Source organism: Ptiloglossa arizonensis, chromosome 9 (assembly GCF_051014685.1).
Source record: "Ptiloglossa arizonensis isolate GNS036 chromosome 9, iyPtiAriz1_principal, whole genome shotgun sequence".
Lineage (NCBI taxonomy): Eukaryota > Metazoa > Arthropoda > Insecta > Hymenoptera > Colletidae > Ptiloglossa > Ptiloglossa arizonensis.
In genome coordinates this window covers 14,902,541-14,925,131 of record NC_135056.1, presented here as the reverse complement: position 1 = coordinate 14,925,131, position 22,591 = coordinate 14,902,541, and the positions used below count along the sequence as shown (strand labels likewise).

General features: G+C 42.4%; 1 protein-coding gene across 3 annotated transcripts in view; it reads right to left on the bottom strand.

Annotated features, from left to right (window-relative positions):
* Rhogap102a (Rho GTPase activating protein at 102A) overlaps positions 1-22,591 on the bottom strand; it is a 42,749-nt gene that overhangs the window by 15,397 nt on the left and 4,761 nt on the right. For 2 of the 3 annotated variants that reach the window (XM_076319420.1, XM_076319418.1), the window contains exons 2-4: positions 16,130-16,286; positions 13,249-13,365; positions 5,302-5,483 (exon numbers count right to left, since the gene is read on the bottom strand). In XM_076319420.1, coding sequence (XP_076175535.1) covers positions 5,302-5,483; positions 13,249-13,365; positions 16,130-16,286 — 456 coding nt within the window. The remainder of the gene's footprint in view (positions 1-5,301; positions 5,484-13,248; positions 13,366-16,129; positions 16,287-22,591) is intronic. The other variant, XM_076319419.1, reaches the window with a different exon arrangement.

Sequence of the window (22,591 nt, the reverse complement as noted above, 5' to 3'; positions counted from 1 at the left end):
CTCGTTGAAAATAAATCGAGTTGCTTCGTAACTATCCGTGCGAAAGAAATACACAGATTTAAGAAGAAAAAAAAAAAGATCCAAACGTTTCTTCGTCTATTCGTTTCGAGTATCGAGTGAACATTCGACTTTTTAATTTTCGTGCTTCTTTCTACCATTATTATTGTTCATTTCTCTCCCTGCGACAGGGAGAGCAAAGATCTCTTTAGAGAATTTTCCGATAATTTTCACTATCGTTCGTCGTCCTCCACGTTCAATAATCGGTCGCGAACGAAGAGATTCGGCACGAGCTTAAATACCGCGCGATAAATCCGATTAATCGCAAATAATAAATCGTAGTATAAATAAGAAAGCAGCGAGGGGCCACAAGACACTGCCTTCGATCAAAGGGAGGATTTGTCTAAAATAAATTTTCGCGCGCGAAGCAAATCATTCCGGCCGCGTCGTAAAGTGAACAATCAATACGCAGAAACGTAAACGCCGAGAAATTAGATCGGATCGTGTAAATCAAGAGCCACAGGTCGAATTTCCGACTTTCTTAAAATAACGTCCGAGCGTTCGAGTTTTCGAATTAGAGAACGCAAGAGGGAAAAAAGTAAAAAAAAAAAAAAGAAGCGTGTTCCCCGGCCAGGTGGCGCCGGTGCTTCTCAAACCAAAACATTTACTTCCGGTCGCGAAGGAGGTTGCTTCCAAAAAAATTTGTACGAATGAGAGGACGAATTAGGCGAACGTTACGAACTTGAAACTGTACCGATGTTGCGAATATTGATAATATTGGATTGTTCGGGAAGTCGTTTCGTTTTTTTTTTGGTGAAAATGAAACATGGTTCTTTCAGAGTGTACAAACATTTCATTGAATTGGATATTCTCCATTTTGGAGAACGAAATGACTTTACGAAAAACTCGATAAAGTATTAAGATATGTATAACAAGTGGAAGGAAATTGTCGATCGAATTCGTGGTTCTTGAAAAAGATTTAAAGTGTACTTGGAAATCTAAGATCCACGTTTCCTTTGACAGAATAGAAGTCAACTTCGTGTCTCATCGAAAACACTCTTGAGAGTCTTCCTCGATTTCTGAGAGCACAATTCCGCGTGTCGCCTAACAATTGCATAGGAATCCGTATCTGTGTCCATATAAAGGGTTTCGTCGAATGTGTATACAAATTGTTCATCACGAATGTATTATTGGTATCACAATATCTTTGGCACTGTACGAACAGAAATATTTAAAGTTTCTTCTATATGAATTCGTGCGTACGAAGTATTTTTGTTTATTCTCGGTAAAGATATTCCATTAGGGAGATAGTGTGCCTATAACGCTGGTACAGTGTCTAACCAGAGACAGTCCATTTCCCCTGAATCTCTCAATTTTCAATTACATCGATCGATCGAAACGTACTTCATCTTACGATAACTTTTCAAGCTTAACGGTATTATCAGGGATCGAGTCTGACCATAGACAGTCCATTTCTCCTACTTTCTATCCTCTTACTCTCACTCAGTATCTCAATCTTAGAATCTTATTCTCAGAACCTCACTCTCGGACATCCACCCCAAAAATTCACGTTCCATATTGAAAGTGATACATCACCAACGCTAATTTTGATTAAAAATACCGAAAGAAAATTTTCAAATATACACATTTCCCATTTTGTGCATGACTATTGGAAAGCTTAAATTCAATCCCAAAAATTATACAATTCTTGTCAAAATAACTTTCTTCTGGGTAAAATCGTTTTCGAAATATCGAGAGAAATGTGTTCTCTCAATCTTTGAGGGCCAATTTCACCCCAAGATACGCGTAGCAACAAAAAAGAAAATACTTTTCCACATTTTAATTTCATTGAAATCGGCGATGTACACTTAAGTGAACAGTTGTCAACGCAAACGCGTCGATTGTCCCTTGTAACGTTACCACGATCTCCGATCGTAACACGGTGAGAAACTCGTGCGAAGTTTCGTTGTAAAATCGAGGGAACAGGTATCCCCGTGTATTCGAGACGGTATATTCGACGACCGTTAATTTTCACTGTCACATCGCGTTCCGGGGAACCCACGCGAGCTTTCCTCGAGATATATGCGACGAGTTCTTGGTGACGTCGGGACGCGGCACCCATTGGCATTTAATTGCACGAAACGTTAGTTAAATCCGGTGAGAGGATTTGGCAACGGGCCGTGTTCTCGGCCGTCTCGGCCGTCTCGGACGTTGCGCGGCGCATAGAATTAAACGGGTCCCTCGTCGTTGTACCGTCGCTGACGTATCCGTCAAAAAATAACCACTTGCGGCTCGCCGCTGCTCGAACGCCTCGCCCCTTCGCTCTCGCCAAGTGGCCATCGATAAACGCCCTCGTCGCGATCCGTGGACACTCTGACGCAACCGATGACGCGGTTTACGATCGCGTTCGCGAGCCCCGGCCCGTCACGCGACGCCCCTTTAAAGTTCGAGCCGATCCGTTCTCTCTCCTCCTCCTCGTCGTCGTCGTCGTCGTCGTCTACAACGCGCCGCGTCCTCGTTTCGCGACTTCGATCGACGCGGTAACTGCTCGATAAACCGACCGTGCCGCGACAAACGACGCCGAGCACACACGGTGGCGCGTACACGCGTCATTGAAACGCAATTTCCAACGTACCTCGTGGAGAAACTTTGTTCCGCGACCGAGGAGAATCGCGGTCTACAAGTAACCGCGTTACGGTCGGGTCGGACGTTCTCGAAAGACTTTGGAAGGGCGAAGAGTATTCAAGAATCAATCGAGAGTGTCCCAGTTCTGCATAACGGTGGTACAATGATGCACGTTTCGATTGAGATTGTTATCTGAATTATGGAGAGTGTCGAGGGGAGGAAGACGGTACGATTCGTACTGAGACGATCCAGTCGGACTTTGAAAGTTATTATTTAACTTAACTGTGGTGGATGGAAGACCAAATCGACCGATTTCGAGGAAGGGACAAAAAAAAAGAAATTAGGGCTCGGTGAAACAACCGAAGAATTTTACTACGAGATTCTTACTCTCAGAATCGAATAAACGTTATATTCGTCGGTTATTGGAACAGAATTTTATCTATTTTCGAGACTGCCCTTGACTCGAGACTAGTCTTTCTTTCTTTCTTCTTAGAGTACAATTGGAAGTTACGGAAGCGGATCTGGAAACAATGTCCAACCTTTTTACCGAGCGATCCGCAAATAGGATTGCGAATCACTCGGTTTAATCCCTTCCCACTCGCGGAGACATCTCGCGACTCGGTGTCCGCTCTCGAGGCTGCGGAATCGTTTTCGAGCGAACGATACGTACTGCCAGAAACAAGGACCGTTTCGCGAAGAATTATTATGGCCGACGTTACGATCCAAGGTCGCGTTTTCGTACTTGTATGAAACGTTTCGCGTCGAACGCGCTCGTCGTTTCCGAGTTTCACTGTATTTTCAAGTAACGAGCCACGTTTCCTACCCGACACTCACACGCGAAACTTGGAAACTAATTAACAAACACGGTAATGTTTCATCCGGTTGGAACGTCGAGGAAACCACCGAGTGACCGCCGGATCGTGTACGGGATGATTATAAAATAATACCAGAAACAATTCGAGGAATTGAAAATATCTGCGCGAAACGAGCCGGGACATCAAGGTCGACGTGATTCTACGCTACAAAAAAAAAAAACGAAAAAAGAAATGCGTCTTTCTCAATGATCGTGCCGCCTTGAAAAATATTCCATCTCTAGAATCCGGGGTTAAAATTATTTTTTCAATCTCCTCACCGAGTTTATTTCGCGTTCACGGATTTCAACGGGCCAAAAGCCCACGTATCACCTTCGCGATCGAAACGTATTTAGCGTGTTTCGCGTTACGCTCGGGGTGTACAGCATCCGTAGAGAAAAAGAAGAAAGAAAAAAAGAAAGAAAAGTTAACCGAGCAGGACTATTCGCGCGTTGTATCTATTTCGAGAGTGTTCATATTTTTAAACCGACGAGACACTAAAATCTCTATGGAACGAAACGGTGAGAGCCCACGGATTAGTGAACGTAGATCTGAAACAGGTGACTCGAATTTTCACGACTCGCGTTCTCTCCTCGTCTTCGTATCTTTACGAGTCGTCGTCGTCGTCGTCGTCGTCGTCGTGAAAGGCGAATAAAATATCGAATTGTAAATAGCCACACCGGACGAATCTACTTTTATTGCACGTAATTCCCGCGCGAGATCGCCTTCTGAAAAGACGCTCGTCTAGCTGCCAAAATAAACCCGCGCCTGCCACTTTGTTACCAGACACGCGAAAAAGTGCGCCACGTGGGCCGTTTTCGTACGAAACCCTGTCGTTCTTCGCGCAAAGCTTCCAAGAATCGCGTCGTCCGACGCTTTTATGCGAAATTGTCCGAGATCATCGTTATTGTCGTAAACTCGAGCGTTCCGAAGAATCGTTACACGGTTTCGCGCTACGAGACCGCAACACCGGTGATCGTTAATCTCGATCGTTCGATCCGAATGGATCGCGAGGTTTCGTATCGGTACACGGCCGACTTGTCACCGACCTGTACTACTTCGAGAGTGAATTTTTGCAGCGGAACAAGCCCGCGAGACGCGAGACGTCAAAGTACGATAGAGCAGTTAAAGAAAGATACGAGATTCGCGAAAGAACAAAGTACAAAGTAAGCAGAGCGAGACTGTGATCGACCACGTAATTACTGTTGCAATTATTCTATTGGACGATTGATCTTTTCGTTCGATACAAGACGAGAATCTGGGTAGCTGCTACAATGATGAAAATTGATCGTTTTACCAGAATCAATAGAGACCAACGATATACATCTCCGAAAATTTAGAACGAGTGAAAGATTGAGGTATTAGATAATTGAAAATACTTTTGATTTTACAAACTTTGTAAATTTCGTCTATATTACGGTATACTCTATCTTTTCCATAGACGATAAACGTGGAATGATTTCGTAATCCTCCGTCAATACTCGATTGTTCCACGATCCATGAGAAAGGACGTTAGAAAGAACGTCGACGTTAGTCGAGCCTGAATTTTCACAATCTTAAAATACTGTAAATTTTTGAAAAACGCGATGTACGCGCGTTTTCATCACGACTATAAATAAATCGCGTCGGTGAGAACTGGATACGCGGAGAACCGTAGGAGTCGCGATTAATTATATCCGTTATTAAACGTTGCTTTACAAGATTCGTCTCGTAGACACTCGAACCGTTTAAAGTCGATCCGTGTGTTTGTTTATCTTTTCCAAAGCTATTTTCCGCGTCGGTAGCGAGATGATCGGGTCCGTAGACGAACCGGGATCGATCTACTTACCTCGTCGGTCTTGGCCGCCACTGTCGGCTCGATTAGGCTCGTGAAGCTCGTCCTGCTGCCGTGTCTGCTGCTCCTCGACAGACATCCGACATCGGTGACCTCGCCAGCTGCGATTCTAGCGATCCTGTCGTTCTCCAAACACTGAGACAACGGTATGCCGAATACCAGGCCGCCCGACGAATCTGAAATACAGAACGAAAGAATTCCACGAGTTGTTGCGCGAACGAAACAAGTCCACGGAGTGGCTCTTTGCTTCGTTATGTGAAAATATACCGATAATTACTCGAGCACTGTCCCAAAATATGTTAACGAGTACTGGAAACGAGTATTAATTTCTTTTCCACACTCGTTAATTTGAAGTTTCGTTTGTTCCGTGATGTATATTAACTAAACACGATCAATCGGTATTTTTCTTTGTATTTGAAGAGTTCATCTCGTTGGTGAAGTAGAGTAAATAAAAAATATAAATATACAGAAGGTGTGTATTTCGAGAGAAATAAACCGAAAATTCGACTGGAGAACGAGCATTTTTGAACGCAGAACACGATCGAGAGTTTCAATTATATTTTTTTTTTCTTTTTTTTTCGTGCAAAAAAACAATGAGTTTCGAAACAAAGCATCGTTAATTAATCCCACCGCGATCGAGAGCGAATAGTTTCGTTACGAACGGAATAAATTAAATGGGCGTTAATTCGCACGACAAACTTGCCACCACTTCCTACGTAAGCCCACGTCTCGCTAAGCTTCGGGTCTTCCCGATCAGTTGGCGAACGACTAACTCGATCTGATCTACGAGCCGTCAGCTGCACACCCAATCGCGTAAACACGACCCATTCGCTCTCGCATTCACTTCCACGCGATTCATGGGAAATGGTCGTTCAACGTTTATCAACGTCGCCGTGGAAATTTGTCTTCGTGGGAAATCGGCACGCGAAGTGACGAAAAAAACAAAACTCGACCAGCACTATCGACCGTTGATAACGATCGAAACCGATCCGCAGGTGTCGGGAAATACCGTTCCTTTTCGGTTCTTTTTTTTATTTATTTCGTTCTTCGATGGATCAGTACGAATCTAGAACGTCGTGCAAGCCTGTATACACTCGTGTGTAATATATTAAGTCGAAGTAAATACGAGACTATTTATGCGTGCAACAGAAAACAATAAAACATTAACGCAACGATAACGATTCCTATGTAACTTCTGACGTTTCGATACACATTTTTGCGATATTTACTTCCATACCTTACGTATTTCCCTGCACAGACGAGTTTAACGAATTATTTCTAAAAAGTACTCTTTTACGGAGAAATAATAATTCAACACCCATGTGATAATTTTCCATTCGCTATGAAACGTGCACACTTTACGGAGACTTTCGCGACCGACTGTACGTCTGCTACAATATTTATAGTATTTTATTGAACATTTTATAAATAACCACGACGATTAAAAGCACGGGATAATGGACGAGCGAGTGGTAACGAAAATAAAGGAAAGTTTCGTTGAAGCGAATTCACGCTTAATAGGATCGCTCGGTGAGCCAGTAACTTCGAAATCCGTGACGCTAGACGGTGCTTTCGAGCAGTCTCGGGCGACGCCGACGTTCGATAATATTCCGGCTGGCCATGAATGCTACCGCCGCTTTATTTTCGGTGCTGAACCCCGCACTGTCCAGCCAGGTTCGCGGAAACGCGCTGTGCCACCTTTCGATCTTCGACTTATTATTCCTTAATTGCATCCTGTCGCTTGCCAAACGTACCCGCACGTTCGTAACAATATCACGTCGAAGAGCTTCTCGATACGCGTCCACGCTTCTGAGAATTTTGTTTCGAACGAACCGAAAGCGAGGCCGAAAATAACGATCGGTTCAAGAATAAACCTATCGAGCGGTGATTATAATCCGCGTCTTCCCTAACCGGGGAACTGTATGCGTAATTATTGCAAGGAAAATCGAAATTTACCGATCCTGGTAATTACAATCCGATTCGATTCTTTTTTTATTCGCGGGGAAGAAGAAAAGTGTGTCCACGATTAAAGTCACCTCTAGAGTTAACCCACGATTAAAGTCGCCTCTAGAAAATAACAGCACTGGATGAAAATTTTGCCACGAAAAGAGAAATTTTAATGGAAAAAGGTGTCGAGAAAATTTTTTTCGCGGAAGAATTCCAGCGTGAAAATATCCTAGTGCAAAACATTCTAGGGTAAAAACTTCCAGCGTGAGGATATCCTAGCGCGAAATATTCTAGGGTAAAAAGTTCCATCGTAAGAGAATTCAATCGTGGAAACATTGTTGCGGAATATTTTGAAAAAATTCCACCGCAGAATATTCTAGCGTAAAAATAGTCTCGGCGAAACCGCGTGATACTTGTGCGCGAAATTTGAGAAAATTCTGACAATTAATCCTTTCCGGTTCTTTTAATCCTTCGAATCGTCGGGTAGGGAATTGCAACAGAATCGATAATGTCGATGGTAATGGTAACGAGCCAATCGTTAAAAAGGGATAATCCGAACTACAAAGGGAAAACAATTTCCTTTGATAAATTGGTAAAAAGGTGTAATAGAAGCAATAAATGGCTCGTTACGACTACGATCAACGTCGCTCATTTTTTCTTTTTTTTTTCTAATCTTCAATCCCCGGTCGTTTCACGACCGGAACGATAAATTAATCGAAGCAGAAACTTCGAACACGACCGAAGGTTTGCCCGAAATTTCAGCTTCAATTGTAGTCACTGAAAACTTTTCCAATTCCCACTTGATAGAAATCGCGAGAAAAAAGAAACGCCAACGTATCTCGAACGAATCCATCGTTTACCACTTTGCCCTAACTTTCTCGACAAAACTCGTGGCACCCTTACAGAAGGGACGAAAGTTTCGTCGATGAAACGATACCGTATCAACGTACGAACGAAAGTTTCACCGGTAGGACTTAATTCTCGTTGGAATGCAAACGCGGCGCACGGAGAATGCATTCCGTTGCAAGGCAGACACGTGTACCAGGGCTCACGTGCCATGAACGTGGCGAATGGTCTAAAAGAGGACGTCATTTAAGTGACGTCCCCCCTCATATGATCGAATATGTCAGACTTTCGCGGTGCTACGGTCTACGTAGCCGGCCGTCCTGAAGCCAGCTAAAAACCGAAAGGCAACAAACCGTGTCTCTATACCGCTCCGATTATAGACCACAATCTGGGCCATCCCAGCCTCTCCAAACGAGCTTCTCTCATCGTGGAACGTCGACCACTTTCAAGAGGCGACAATGGACCCATAACGAACGAGCCTTTTTTTTTCGAACGACTCTGCACTGCAGATAGTAGACGCAACACTTTCCCTAACTCGTGTCCTTTCTTTTCAATTCTCGCGTTACTTTCTACTCGAAACCTTTCCCTTTCTTTTGGCTCGCTACGTCCTGGATTTTATCGAAACTGTCCTTTGGATTTTGAAAATATATATTTATAAAATAATACACGGGTGTGTTTGAAAGAATGGTTGTTAAATAGAAGAGTATTTTTGTGTGCAATGAATCGTTACGAAGTTACTCGTAACGTGACACGATTTTATTAAGATTGATTTGTTACGTGATATTTATGTGTATCTGGTAACAGTGATGATTTAAAAATTCTGCCCCGGTTGTACTAAGGTGACCGTACCGATAATTGACCGTGCAGTAATATTTTACGAAGAAAAGTCGTAAAAATAAACACGAACGAGAATTTGGTAAACACGCTTCGTCGATCAGGAAATTGTTCCGCTGAATTTTCTAGTCTTCTTTGACGATTACGCGTTGTTAGACAAACGTAAACGTCCCGGGAAACTAAAAGGTTGCACCGATCAAATATCTCTGCTACCGACGCTCTTGTCATCTGCCACTTTGTTGCAAATATTTGCGAATTCCTCGCCAATCCACCGATCAGAATATACTCGACTCGAATTTAAATTATCCCTGTCTTCCGAAACCAATATTCGACATTCGATTGCAAACCTTCTACGAATCCTTTTTCCAATACTCAAAAGTACAATTTTGATCATTGAAATTATCGAAAACTTGGCACGAAATTTAAAGAATTATTTTACCTTCACTTTCATCGATAAGCCGATTTTTAAAAATCAAAAAAAACTTAGTAGCCACCGCTCCGAAAATCCAACTATACAGTTCGTTCCCAAATACAATAATAATTTCCATAACCGAGTTGAGATCCTTTCAAATTCGAAACAATGCTACACAAAATCAAAACTCATATACTATATAAAAAGAAACTCACCATTACAAATACCATGTCACGAGCTACCTTCTCCAATACGGAAACTCTCATTTCTTCAACCGGACGCTTCGTATGAAAAAAAATAATATTCTCAAATGGAAAGATTTCTCTTTCGCTGCGGAAGAATACCGTACGAGATCAATCACGGATAACGTGCATCTACCGTGCAAGAGATTTAAAAACCACTCGTACGAATGCAACGGGAATGCCAGAGAGACGAGGAGACATTTTCGATAGAGACTTCGCGAAATTGGGACGACCGAAAGGAATGATTTACGATCGTACGAAGCCGGAGCGTATTGTTCGCTCGTGTTCCACTTTTCGGAAGAGTTCCAGCGTGAACGCGAAACAAGAAGTTTCGCGTTTTACCGTTTCGGTGCACGTAACGAGGGAAAAGCGTATCGAGGGTTCGTTCAGGGGTGAGAACGACCCCATGGCTACGGCACTCCGGATCCCGATTGACGTCCGGTGTCCCCACGGCACTCGTACCCGGCGCGAACCGCAAATAAACCTGGTATATGCGGAAATATGCACCGCCACCAAGCACCCCGTGGCTAATTTTAACCGGCGAAATTGTGTCTCATACCAGCCTGGCCGAGACTGTTGCCGCAGCCTGGTACTTGCACATGGACAAGCCCACGATTTTTTCCAAACGGTGCCTGGTCCTTTTCCAGACCTCTCAGGGAACAACTTGGAGAATAATTTGCGATGCACAACGCGGTAAAAACGTAACCAACAACCCTTTGAGATCTCGTGGCTGGAACTCTGCGAGATTTTAGTTCTCTACGGTTGCATTATTGCAGTTTCGAATTGGTAACCGTTTCGTGAAATTTAAATATCTGAGAAGAACAGCGAATTTTAGGAATTTTATTTGAAAACGATTTAAGGATTCAAAATTTAATTAAAATTTTGTTCTCCACGGTCGATCTCGATTGTAGTTTCGAATGGTGATTATTGCACGGAATTAGTCTTTCGAATAATGTGTAGGATTGATCTAATGTCGACGATCGATTCTTCGTCAAGACTTGGATGTGACCGAATATTCGAACGTTGTAATTCTCGAAGAAAATTAATAACTTTATGGATATTGGTCTAAGAACAGATGGTCAGCGAGTACGTGGTGTCGTGCAGCGTGGGATTTATTTCTCCACGATCGTCCATAATTGCACCGTTCGGTGTTCCACCCTACGGAGAATATAGTTTCTAATTTTAACGAGTTAATTCTACGTCGAGACATTCCGTGGTTTTATTTTTCAAAAAAAAAGAGTCCACCGTATCGTAAATTCATTTCTTTACGATAGTTCCGCGCACTTCTTTCTCCACTTTTTTCTTCCTTTCGCGTGTTTGCGAGGAAAATTACATCCAACCGTAAGGAACAATTTCTCTTCACGGAAAACTAACCGCGACTGGACGATACATTTCGACGTTACTCTTCCAAGCATGTTCTTACTCCTGGTAAGTTATTATTTCGTATTTTAATACGAAAATTGTTCAACGATAAGGTAAAACGTATTGCAAGAAGAATTGTTCAGACGTGTACCTCGAAGCTGCGAAACTTCGAAAACACTCGCGAAGATGAAAGATCCAAGCATTGTCTATGCAGAAACGATTATCTCCGTAATACTCTTTGACGTTTCTCTGAGTGAAATGAAAAACACTTGGTATAAATATCGTCGAACGAAAACTATGTAGAAACGTAAATCTGTAATTTCGTTCGAAAATCGTGAACCATCTTCTATCTCGTTTTCTCGCAGTCCAATGACAATGAATTCGGATTATTCGTCGCGGAAAGTAACGAACGAACCTCGAAGGATGAAAACACCAAATTTTTCCGTTACCTTTGATATTCATGGGGAAAAAGAGATTGCAACGTTTTCCACAGACGACACCGTACGCTCGCTAATAGCGAACGAGACCTGGTACACTCAAAAGGGACGATTATAAGTGTAAAAGGTCACAGCCCGTTGAAGCATACCCACGTCGTTGGATTAGGATTGTTTCGCACTGGTCTTGAGCTCTTTTCAACATCGACTTCCATCCGGAGTGCAATTTTTATTCGAAATATCGCGCCGCGAGTGCTTTACAAACAGGAAATGCAATGAAACGCCCACGCGGTGCATACTAGTAATTGCATCGCTGACACGGAGCAGAAAGAGGCGCGAACGAAGTTGGCTTTAAAGCGTGTTCCTTTGGATGGGAATTTAATTAAAAAAAAGAACACACACACAACGAACGAAAGAGTATCGTTTCTCGAGCTTGAACAAATTCGAAACCGCGATGAAATTTTCCCGTCTCGTTTATCGAGATCCCGAAGCAAAGAAAAAATGTTTTCGCTAACGATTACAACCACGGTGTCGATACTTTCAACAGGTGTACTTAATATTTAAAAATATCGCGAATGCACGGTACACGTAATTCTTTTAACTTTAGAACGCAACGAGAGGGCCTGAGAGAATGCAGGAACTCATTTATTACAGATTTATTACAGATAGCTTTAATCGTGGAAAAAACGATGTATTACGAGGACATGTGTCACGGGTCAAAAACGACCCGAGGTAGAGCTCATTGGTTTTTCTTCGTTTGTATTTCCAGCGTTGTATTGTGCGATCGTGACGAAGGGTTCCACGGTGAACAGTAACGATAATAAAAGGAATTGATCGCGCGCAGAGGAGCTTTGCTCCCGATTTACGTAATTATCGAGCGTGGAATTCCAAACGGGGAAACAGAGGCGGAACAACATCGAGATTTGTCCCAAGCATAATATTTGTCTTTCCTGCGGCTCTCGACTAGATCAAAATACGTACACGCGGCGATGTCGTAAACGTATAAAATGATAAAGCACTCCTGTGCCGCACTTTAGCAAACAGAATCGCACCTGAAAATAGCTGAACTAGTTATTCTCCAAACAAATAATCGGCCCATAAATCTCCGATCGTTAACTGTGCCGCTTTCCGCGCATTAAACTGCGCACTTAATTTACCGCGTTTAATTATTGATTCTGTCGAGTGAATTTCTATTGCGGCGGAGTGTTCGAAACTCGAACGAGGAACTGGGAAACCGATCGCTTTGCCACCGAAATCCCCTAAATATCCTTTATCTCGGTGTTGCTCGACTTTCTGCGTCGCGACAGTGATTTCACTTGAATGAAAAATGAAATTTTCACTTAGAAAATCATCCCTCGATGCACGATCCACGTAAGTTTCGCAAAAACCAGTTCAGATGGCACGAATGTTTACGTACAGTTATTATTCTAATTACACCTATTATGAAAAATCAATTTCGAATCGATGCTGGAAAACGATGCTACAAAACCCTTTCTCTAGTACCGTGTAACGCGCGAAAAACAAAGCCAGGTAAAATTATAATGGAACAATAGACGACGTATAAAACGATCGAAGAATAGTTAAATTTGTATTCACTAAAATATTTCTTATCCATGAATATACGTATCGAAGAAAATAATCCGTTCAAATATATAAAAATTCTGATTCCCATTCGTCGAGTAAAAAATCGCTCATTGTTCGACGCGTTTGTACAAAGAAGAATTTTTTTTTTTCAATCGTATCGAAAATCATCGAAATAATTTTTGCATCTTTCGTATCAGTTTACTCGCTCTCCTTGAATCTTTTTCGCGCGATAGAAAACACGAACCGAAGCCGTTGACGGACATTTTCGTTTCCCACTTACCCTTTTCCTTGTCGTCCTTCCCTTTGTTGTCGAAGAAGCCTGTCGTGAGAGCTTTCCTCTTCAGCAAAGGCGCTCTCCGCTTGGGCTTCGTGGCCACCGTGCTGCTGCCGAGAGATTCTGTAAAACGGCGAGTAACGATGAAACATTCACTGTTCGGTGTCTTTATCGGACTTCGGTTGCATCAACGTGCCTCAATTATATTCGGGGAATCGGTGGGCGCGAGAACGCGTACACAATCGGGCCCACGAATAAGAATCCACTGTGCTCGCTCTGTCTCTATTGTGGTCTCATTGATTCACTTCCGCTTGGATACGGAAGTGGAACAAAGAAACGCAGAACGCACACGAGCAAATGGAACTCGATGAAACACGATCCCTTCTTGATTGTTGAGTAACGTCAACGACCGCAATGCACCGCAGAAAAATTTCGCGCGCGAGATTGCGAAACGCATAGGCCCGTGCATCGAGTGTATGCATTTTCCGCGCATCGGAGTCACCGTTGACGTTTCGACGAGTATCGACCGCGCGGCGTTTATCGATCGTTCGATATCTCGATGCGAACGGATCACCACGAAAGTAAAAATCGAAATGGTTGTATATTTCGATTTATCAATTTATAAATATTCAATTTATAATTATCGTGTACGTACACTACGTATTTTCTACACATTGTATACAAAAGTACTTTGAAAAAGTTCAACGATTGCCTATTTCGATTGATTAATTTACAGAGTTATCGTCCATTTTCCGTGTATCGTATTCAAGAGTACTTTATCGAAGGAAAATGTTTTCGAGAACAAATTTTTTCTTTCTTTTTTTTTTCATTTCAACTCGAAGAAAAAGAAATTCAAGAGATCATTGTACAGTGATTTACACGGGTTTCCTCTAATTTCGATCCCATTTGGGATCTATAAATTCTGTCCGCCCTTTGCTTCATTCGCCACCCTCGCATACTTTTATTTATCCATTTCTAAGTAATAGAGAAGAAAGTTCTGTCACCTTTCCTTCCGTTTCTGCCCACCTAATCAACACACTCCGTTGAGTTTGCCAGCCCATTCGCTCCGCCTGTCCTAAATAAAGACCCTGATACGATACTATCCTCGCCGAATATCCATTTTATATATCGTCCCTGAGGTTTCGTGGAATTTGATACCTCGACGAGCAACGAAGACGTAACAACGAATGATCTCGTTCGAACGATATTTTACAAACTCGCGAAACAATTTCCTACAACTAAAACAATAAATAATTTACACAATTCCGAATACGTCCAGAAAAAATACAAATTTGAACGTCAAAATCTTTCGAAGAATACCCACTCTTCGATAAATGATTTAAAATTTAATTTACATAACTGATCACTGCACACCGTGTAGAACCACTCATAATGGACCCCAGAATGAACCCATAAAACACTCGATTCAAAGTCGTACTCGTAAAAGTGCGTCGTGCCTATCTTTTAAAGGGCGATGACTCCAAAGTTTTTCATTTTCAAGTTACGTAAACTATTTTCATCGTTTCGGTCGAACGACCTCGTATAATTTAGAGCTCTGTTTTCCTTCGTACCCTCTACGACATCGCTGTACCGTAACTTTTGGCCACGATTAGGATCACTCTGCGAACACTTCGCGTCCGTGGTGCAACACCGTGCACCTCGGTCCATTAGACGATACTATTTCAATTGTTCGTCGCAACGAGCGATCGATTCCCTCGGAAAGGGTAATAAACATCTTCCCAACGATTTCTAAAAGCCTCGGGAGCCAGTGTATACTTAATGTCGTGAAACGAGAACGAGAAAAAATTCTTTACGAAAGAGGATACTCCCACGTTGAAGATACAAGGCAAAAGCGAATGGATCCTTACGCTCATAAACACGTCAATCATTCGGACAGCCGAGCCGAGATTTCATCCACGACGTCGCGGATAAGATACTCGTTTCCTCGAAGAAAAACCAAAAGAACCGACCTTCGGCAATTCACACGGTACCCTCTGGTTTCCTTCTATCATTTCGTGGCGCCATCGAGGCGCGAAAAAAAAAAGAAAATACTCGCGTCTGTTTTAAATTTAAAGAACGCACCACGACTCGCGCGTTCGTAAAAACTCGGACAGCGTGGAATAATAATCCCGGGCTCGTAAAATTTTCGAAAACTCGAAAAGATCAATTATCGGTTCTTCGATAGTTTATTGACCAGCGACTCAAAGAGCAGACTCGAAACTCGTCTCGGCGATGGCGCAACCGGAAATTGAAAATATAGGGGTGATTTCTTTTTTTTTTCTGTTTTCTTTTCTTTCGAGAGGAGAAGACTCTTGAATTTATCTCTGTAAACGTTCTCGAAAATTTGTTTGCGTTCGATAAATACTAAACAAAAATTCTTAATTCTTTCGTTGGGGGATACAGTGCTCTCTTACCCCCCCCCCCCCCTTGATTATACCACCGTGGTTCAGAAACATTGAACAAGTGGGTCGAGATGATTCGATGTTAATACTTGAAATAGTTGTTAAAAGACTCTAGGTGGTACAATCAGAAATTTCAAATAGGGGAGATACAATTTGATTTATTTTGAAAGGGAGAAACCCTAGTATTTCTTTTCTGTAAACGTTCTTTAAAATTTTGTTTACGTTTGGTACATATCCAACATTGATCAATTTTTTCTAGAAATTTCTAAAAGAAGAAGGTACAATTTTTTTATTTCACAAAGGTCGAAGACACTCTCGTGTCCATGAACGTTCGTTAAAGTTTTCTTTACGTTTCGTAAATATCGAACAAAGTTTTCCGATTCTTTCACGAGGGAGTGCAATGCACTCTGGAGTTGCATTGCTTCGTATCAGAGATATTGGACAAACAATTGTGCAACGCAAAGAACAAACGTCAAAGGACTTACCGCTCGGTGGCCTAATGTGAACACCTAAATTCAGGGCCTGTAGTTTGGCAACTGCCACCTTGCACAGGACCTTCCTCTCGATTTCTGACAGCGATCTTAGCGAGGTGTCCTGCAGAGTGACGCGTCGTCCAGCAGTGCCCGCCCACATGCACTTTCCCTGAAATACAAAAGACACACGATCTGAAAAATCCTCCTCGACCGCGATGCTTCGATTTACGTTGCGTTACGAAAGGTCGGGTTACGCTCGTAAGATCGATTATTACGGAGTCGTTCGCGTTAATCGATGTAATCGACTCGTTGAATTTTACGTAACAGGTGCATCGAACTCCTCGACACCGATACTCCTCGAACGTTAAGAAAATTAAGAGCGTACAAACAAAACGAATACTGTGAATCATTTTTCCAGAGAATACGTCGAGTCGATGAACTCTAGACGAACTTTACCAAAATCTGTGACGAAGAGGGGAGAATCGAAGAAACTGCAATGATACTTCCCCAAGAACACTGTACTAGTTTGAAACTTTTGAAAGTGGACAAAGAAGTCCTCGAGTGGAAAAATTATTACTACGAGTAACGTCGATGAGGAGTTGAGACAGCCCAGTTACGACGTAGGATAATCTCCGTCTCGGTTCTTTTGAAAAGAAAATTACAGTCCACTACAAGCAAACTGCAGTCGTAAATGTAACGAACTGGCGCGAGTGAGAAATGAAAATTGAATAAAAGCTGAAGTTCTCGTGGGAAAGTTGAATCGATGAAATCGCGTAACGAGTGGAAAGTAATAAGTATTATATTAAGGAAGACGTTTCATTCGCGTTGCGAAGAGTAACTGGAAGAGGTATTACCGTTCTGTGCGAAGTTTAATTAGAAACAAAGTAACTGCATCTAATGTAAAAGCAAGTGTATATCGAATTAATGGAAGTGCATCGAAGTGAACTTCACCTGCCCTCGTAATTAACGGGGGAATTATAATTGGCATTGACTTCGCCTCTCCATTACCACGATTAGCAGTTCAGTTCGTTATTACTTTGTTGTTGATAAACGATTCCGTCGACTCTACGTTGTTTCGCGTTTTCACCGGGAATTGCTAATGCAACGCGCGTTGCCCTAATAAACGAGTCACCGGAAGTCACCATTTTCCACCTAATAGTCGGAACAATAGTATTAAGTTCGTACTCCCTTCCCCCGGGGGATGAAATTACAAGTAAAACCTACGAGTTTTCTCAGAATTAAATATCCTCCGGACATGTACAATTACGAGATTGCTCTCCGCGCTGGAAAATTAAGCGCGGTACAATTATTGAGAATGCATATTTTCACGGAGAATATTAGCAATTTGGAATTTATAATTTTATGCCCGAGTACATCGACAGTAATGAACATTGGTGGAAACGCGAGGTATAATTATAATCTCGCGATAAGATTTCCCTCGCCCGTGCGCCACTGGAAGAGGGAGGGAACGCGTGTTAATTATTTTTTTCGCTCTTGCAAAATAGTACGACTGTAAGACAAGCGGTTCTAACGTTCCGCGGAACGGGTAGTTTTAATTAAAACGAATGTAAAAGACGCCCCTTCTATACGTCACAATTTAAAGCCGTATTCGCGGGGTGAATTTCAAGCAGCGTGAGAAAATGTTACACGGTGAAACGTTTCGTGTTCCAAAAAGGTTAACCAAATGTCGAAAGGTGACGAAAGCGAAGAAGACTTTAAACAAGATCGTGACAGTACATTCTTCATGGACAATATATACTGGGGAGAAAGAAAGTTCGATTATCGTAATTTGGTAAAAAATTTCTCAACACTGTCCTCGTTCTACTTAACCCTAATCCTTGGATCTTTTTCAATTCATTCTCGTGATCTATTATTTTATTGTAATTAAAACTGTTACAATAGATAAAATTTAATGCTCCTATGTTTCCATTATCCTCTCGCTGTACGTTCTCCTTGATTCAAGATCTATCTTTCTCCCTGTAATACATGTCGATGGAAAATACACATTTGCTCGTAGACCTACGATTCGAAGCAATATCATATGGAAGCTTCGCAACAAAATTTGGAAGAAAGTTCCTTCGAGCAACACTGACGTTTAATACTCTAGGGAACACGTCTGGCCTACTGCATACACACCAACAACAAGGGTACAAAAATCCTTCCTTTCTCCCTACAATGCACGTCGACAAAAAGTAAAAACCTGATTCGAACCAACATCGAATTTCTCGCTGGCGAAAAAAGATTCCTCCAAACAACACCAACATCGTCGTCTGGTATTTCAAGAAACACGCCTGACCTACTACGCGCAGACCAACGACAAGGAGAAAAATTCCTTCCTTTTCTCCTACAATGCATGTCGACAGAGGATAAAAAAACATCGAGTTTCTCGCTCGTGAAAGAAAAATTTTTCCAAACAACGCCAACCTGCACTACTGCGTACACACTAGTAACGAAGGGGGAGAGAACTTCTTCCTTTTTCGTTGGTGAAAACTCGATGAAAATAAAATTCCTCTGAACACCAAAATCGTCGATTCGATATTCTATAGAACACACGTGATCTACTGTATACATTAACGACAAGAAGAGGGAAAATTCCTTCATGTTGCCCTATATATCGACTAAACGTTTTTCTCGGAGATCTATGATCATTCGAACCAACATCGAGCGTTTCGTTGGTAAAAAATCGATGAAAAAAAATTCCTTCGAACACCAAAATCGTCGATTCGATATTCTATAGAACACACGTGACCTACTGTATACACTAACGACGAGAAGAGGGAAAATTCATTTTCCCCTATATATCGACTAAACGTTTTTCTCGGAGATGTATGATCATTCGAGCCAATATTGAGCGTTTCGTTGATGAAAAGTCGATAAAAAAAAATTCCTTCGAACACCAACATCGTCGATTCGATGTTCCAGGGAGTGCACATGACCTGTTGCATATCTGCACATCAACAATCAACGTTTCGGCGTTCTTATCCCGATCGATCCAATTTTGTTTTCGCATTCGAGGAGCATCTTGGAAAATTCACCGCGTCTGATGTAATGAATTGGCTCCCCGTCAATTTCGAATTCGAATATCATCGAGCGACTTCCACGCTCGGAAACGAACCGATGTCCACTAATTTACGATCCCGATCGCCATTTCGCGGTTACAGGAACAACGCGCAGAACTCGCTTGATTTATCGCGGCTCGTTCCTGGCTTCGATGTTTCAAGAACGACGAAGGTTCGGTTTATCTCTCTTTATAGCGGCAATTACACGAAGACAAAGTTCGTGCTCACCGTGCACAGCCGCGGAATATTTCGAAATTAACGCACGCGATATCTTCGTCGCGCGATGCTTTAATCCTAATCATAAAACGAAGATACGCCCCGAGGATTACGAGAAACGTTTGTCCAACAGGAGACCTTAAATAAAGCACGACGATAAGTATACCGATGACTGTACAAAGATACAGCGCGTTACAAGTATATTGGAGATAAGTTGGTGGTTTAACGAACTTAATTTGTAAGTAGAGCTGTAACTATTCAAACTATTGGACCTGGAGAGACGCGTATAAATTTTGAATACTATTCGAACAATACCGCATAGCATCGTTTGGATACTACGAATATCCAAATGCTGTGAACACTCGAGTATTCGAATAGTGTTCAAATAGTCCACTGATCGAAATATTATATATTCGAATCACTCGATGAGTAATCTTGATCCTAGTAAGCTAATTAACGAGAAGACGAAGTGTCAGAGAGAAATATACAGCGTGTAAGAGTACTATAGGTAATATCTTCATGAGTCGATGGAACTCTTTCAAGGAAACGTGAATAAGTTTCGATAGTAGTTTGATGAATATCTAACCGTTAAGATTTCAAATTAATCGTATCCTCGTGCCGATAAGTGACTTACGAATCAAAAATTTGAGTATCTCCGAAACTGTCAACATCGGAGACATCTTCGTTCGAACTTTTCTATTCCTTTCGATGTTGTCAACCCCTAAAGTATCTAAATTTAATCACACTGTTTACACCGTGTACTTTCAAACACTGTTCGTCATCGATGTCAAAACAGGAACGAACCTAGCGTGCACAAATCGATGCATCATCGATCGAGACGACGAAACGAGTGGAAGAAGCTCGGTGGTCATCGGAAGATTTCCTTAGAGGGTCGAGCGTAAAATTTATTTACCGGTCGAGCACTTAATAATCGCAACACGTGGGTAGCAGAAGAAAGGAAGGCTCGTACGCGTTGCTCGCGAAGGATCACTGCCAAAACGCAATCGCACACGACGATCTATCAAACGCTCTGTCGTTACTCTCGTGTCGTCGAGCGCGAAATGATGCGATATCATCGGTTGTCCTGAGCCGTGTAAATAAATATACAACCCACCGTGGCCCGTGGGCGTTGAAAATTTCGTGGATTTAGATCGAGGGATAAATCTCCGCGACGAGGACGCGGACGACTCGGTCAACTTTGACTGCTCGATGTTGACGAGGATTTTAAACGCAAGCGACAGAATAGAAGAGTTAGAATCGTCGCGTCAGCGACGAATAGAACCAAAAAGTATCTACGAGGTGAAGCTTCGAATATTTTATAGGTACGAGAGTATCCGAATAAGCGAATAGTAACGCTTCGAATATTCGAACGTTACGAATAAATTCGAACGAGTATTCGAATGATCACTCGAGAGTAATTCGAACAATAGCCGAATATTCGCGCCGCGAAAGTACCCGAAGATTCGAATACGTACGAAAAATTAGCACCCCTAATACATCCCTGTCTTGCATCGAAACTTTTGGAACGAGCAAAAGGAATCAGCTCGTTCCTCGTGTGATCGTAGCGAGAAATTTGTGTATTTTACATCTCGACGAAAGCGTCGTTGGTAAACTGGTTTCGAATATCCAAATTTTTCGGGAACGCGCTCGTTATAACCGAAGAGGCTAAAACAGTCGAGGATAGGGGGACAAAGTGGGTAAAAATCAGCGAACGCGCGTACTCGCGCGAGTTAATGTTCGATCGAGAGAATCTTTGGCGAATTGACTTCGAGTAGATGGATTTTGGAGACGACATAAGTAACCATTCGCGTACGAATTCGTTCAATTTCAATTGGAGGGAGTCACGCAATGCTATTTTCGAGTTTTCTCGGTTCTCGTCGTCGCGGAGCAACGAACCGATCAAGAATCGATGACATGGTTCGCGTTGACGATCGATAGGAAAAACGAACGGAATCGTTGGGGATAACGCGAGCGCGTGACTGCAAGCCGCTTGCTAGTAGAAGCGTGCGCGCTGGCGCGTTGGTGCACGCAGTAGTAGTAGCAGGGGTTAAGTATAGTTCATACACACCACCGTTGGCTGACTATTTCTGGCGGCGCCGGCGAAATTCCGAGGCCCTAAATTGGTTATCGCGCTTACCGCTTAACGAGATTGCCTGCCGCAAGGTCGACCCTCTTCTTCTTATTCTCGCATCTCCTCTTTTTCCCTTTCACATCGTCCGAATACTCGGTCACACGGGATATTAAACGCCGCCAGAGGCCGGAAGAAAGAAAAATAGACCGTCGAAACCGACATCGACGAAGAAGGAGCGGTGACGCGAGATGAGACCCGCGCGCCGAAGAGATCGCCCGAAACGACGTCGTCGTTGATTGGAAACCGCGATAACCACTTGGATAATTATTATTACAAATGGTCGAAGCACGCGAAGAGTCGATGAAGAGTAAATAGAAGCTGAACTTTCAGAGGAGAAGTCATTGAAATGAAAGAAAAGAAAGAAGAAGAAGATACTTCTGTCCGAAGAGAAAAGGCTACCTACTTGAAAGAACTTTTAGAGGAGAAATCATTGAAACAGAAGAAGAAGATACTTCTGTTCAAAGGGGAAAGTCTACCTGTTTGGAGGAACTTTCAGAGGAGAAGTCATCGAAATGGAAGAAAAAGAAAAAGAAGAAGAAGAAGATACTTCTATCTAAAGAGAAAAGGCTACCTGCTTGGAGATTTCATCGAAGAAAGTGAACCGAGAAATATTCCAATCGCAAACTCGATATTTCTGTCCAATGATAAGGACCAATTCGATTTTTGAACGTCGGTAAGAAAAGTGACCGTGCATCTTTATTAATAGCAACGGTATGTTTTCGCAGATTTTAATGGCGGCACCGTTAATTCGTTTTCTTTCTTATAACGAGGTGGACACTCCCAGCTATGCCGCGACAGGTGGTTTAAGCAAATTATTCGTAGACGTGTTTTGGCAAGACAAAACTCTATCTATAGCGCCTGTGATATGTTCTTGTTCCGTTTACAATGCGCGTGTAAAACGCGTTAGAAAGAAATATCGAAAAAATCGCGCGCGACCGTATTGCGACCAATTAGAAATTATCGATCGAAGTTTGATATTAAAGGACACACCTGTACGAATTACGAATCACTTGGATAGGTCTAACGTTCGAAAGAAGAATCATCGTGTCGACAGTGATCACGTTTCAA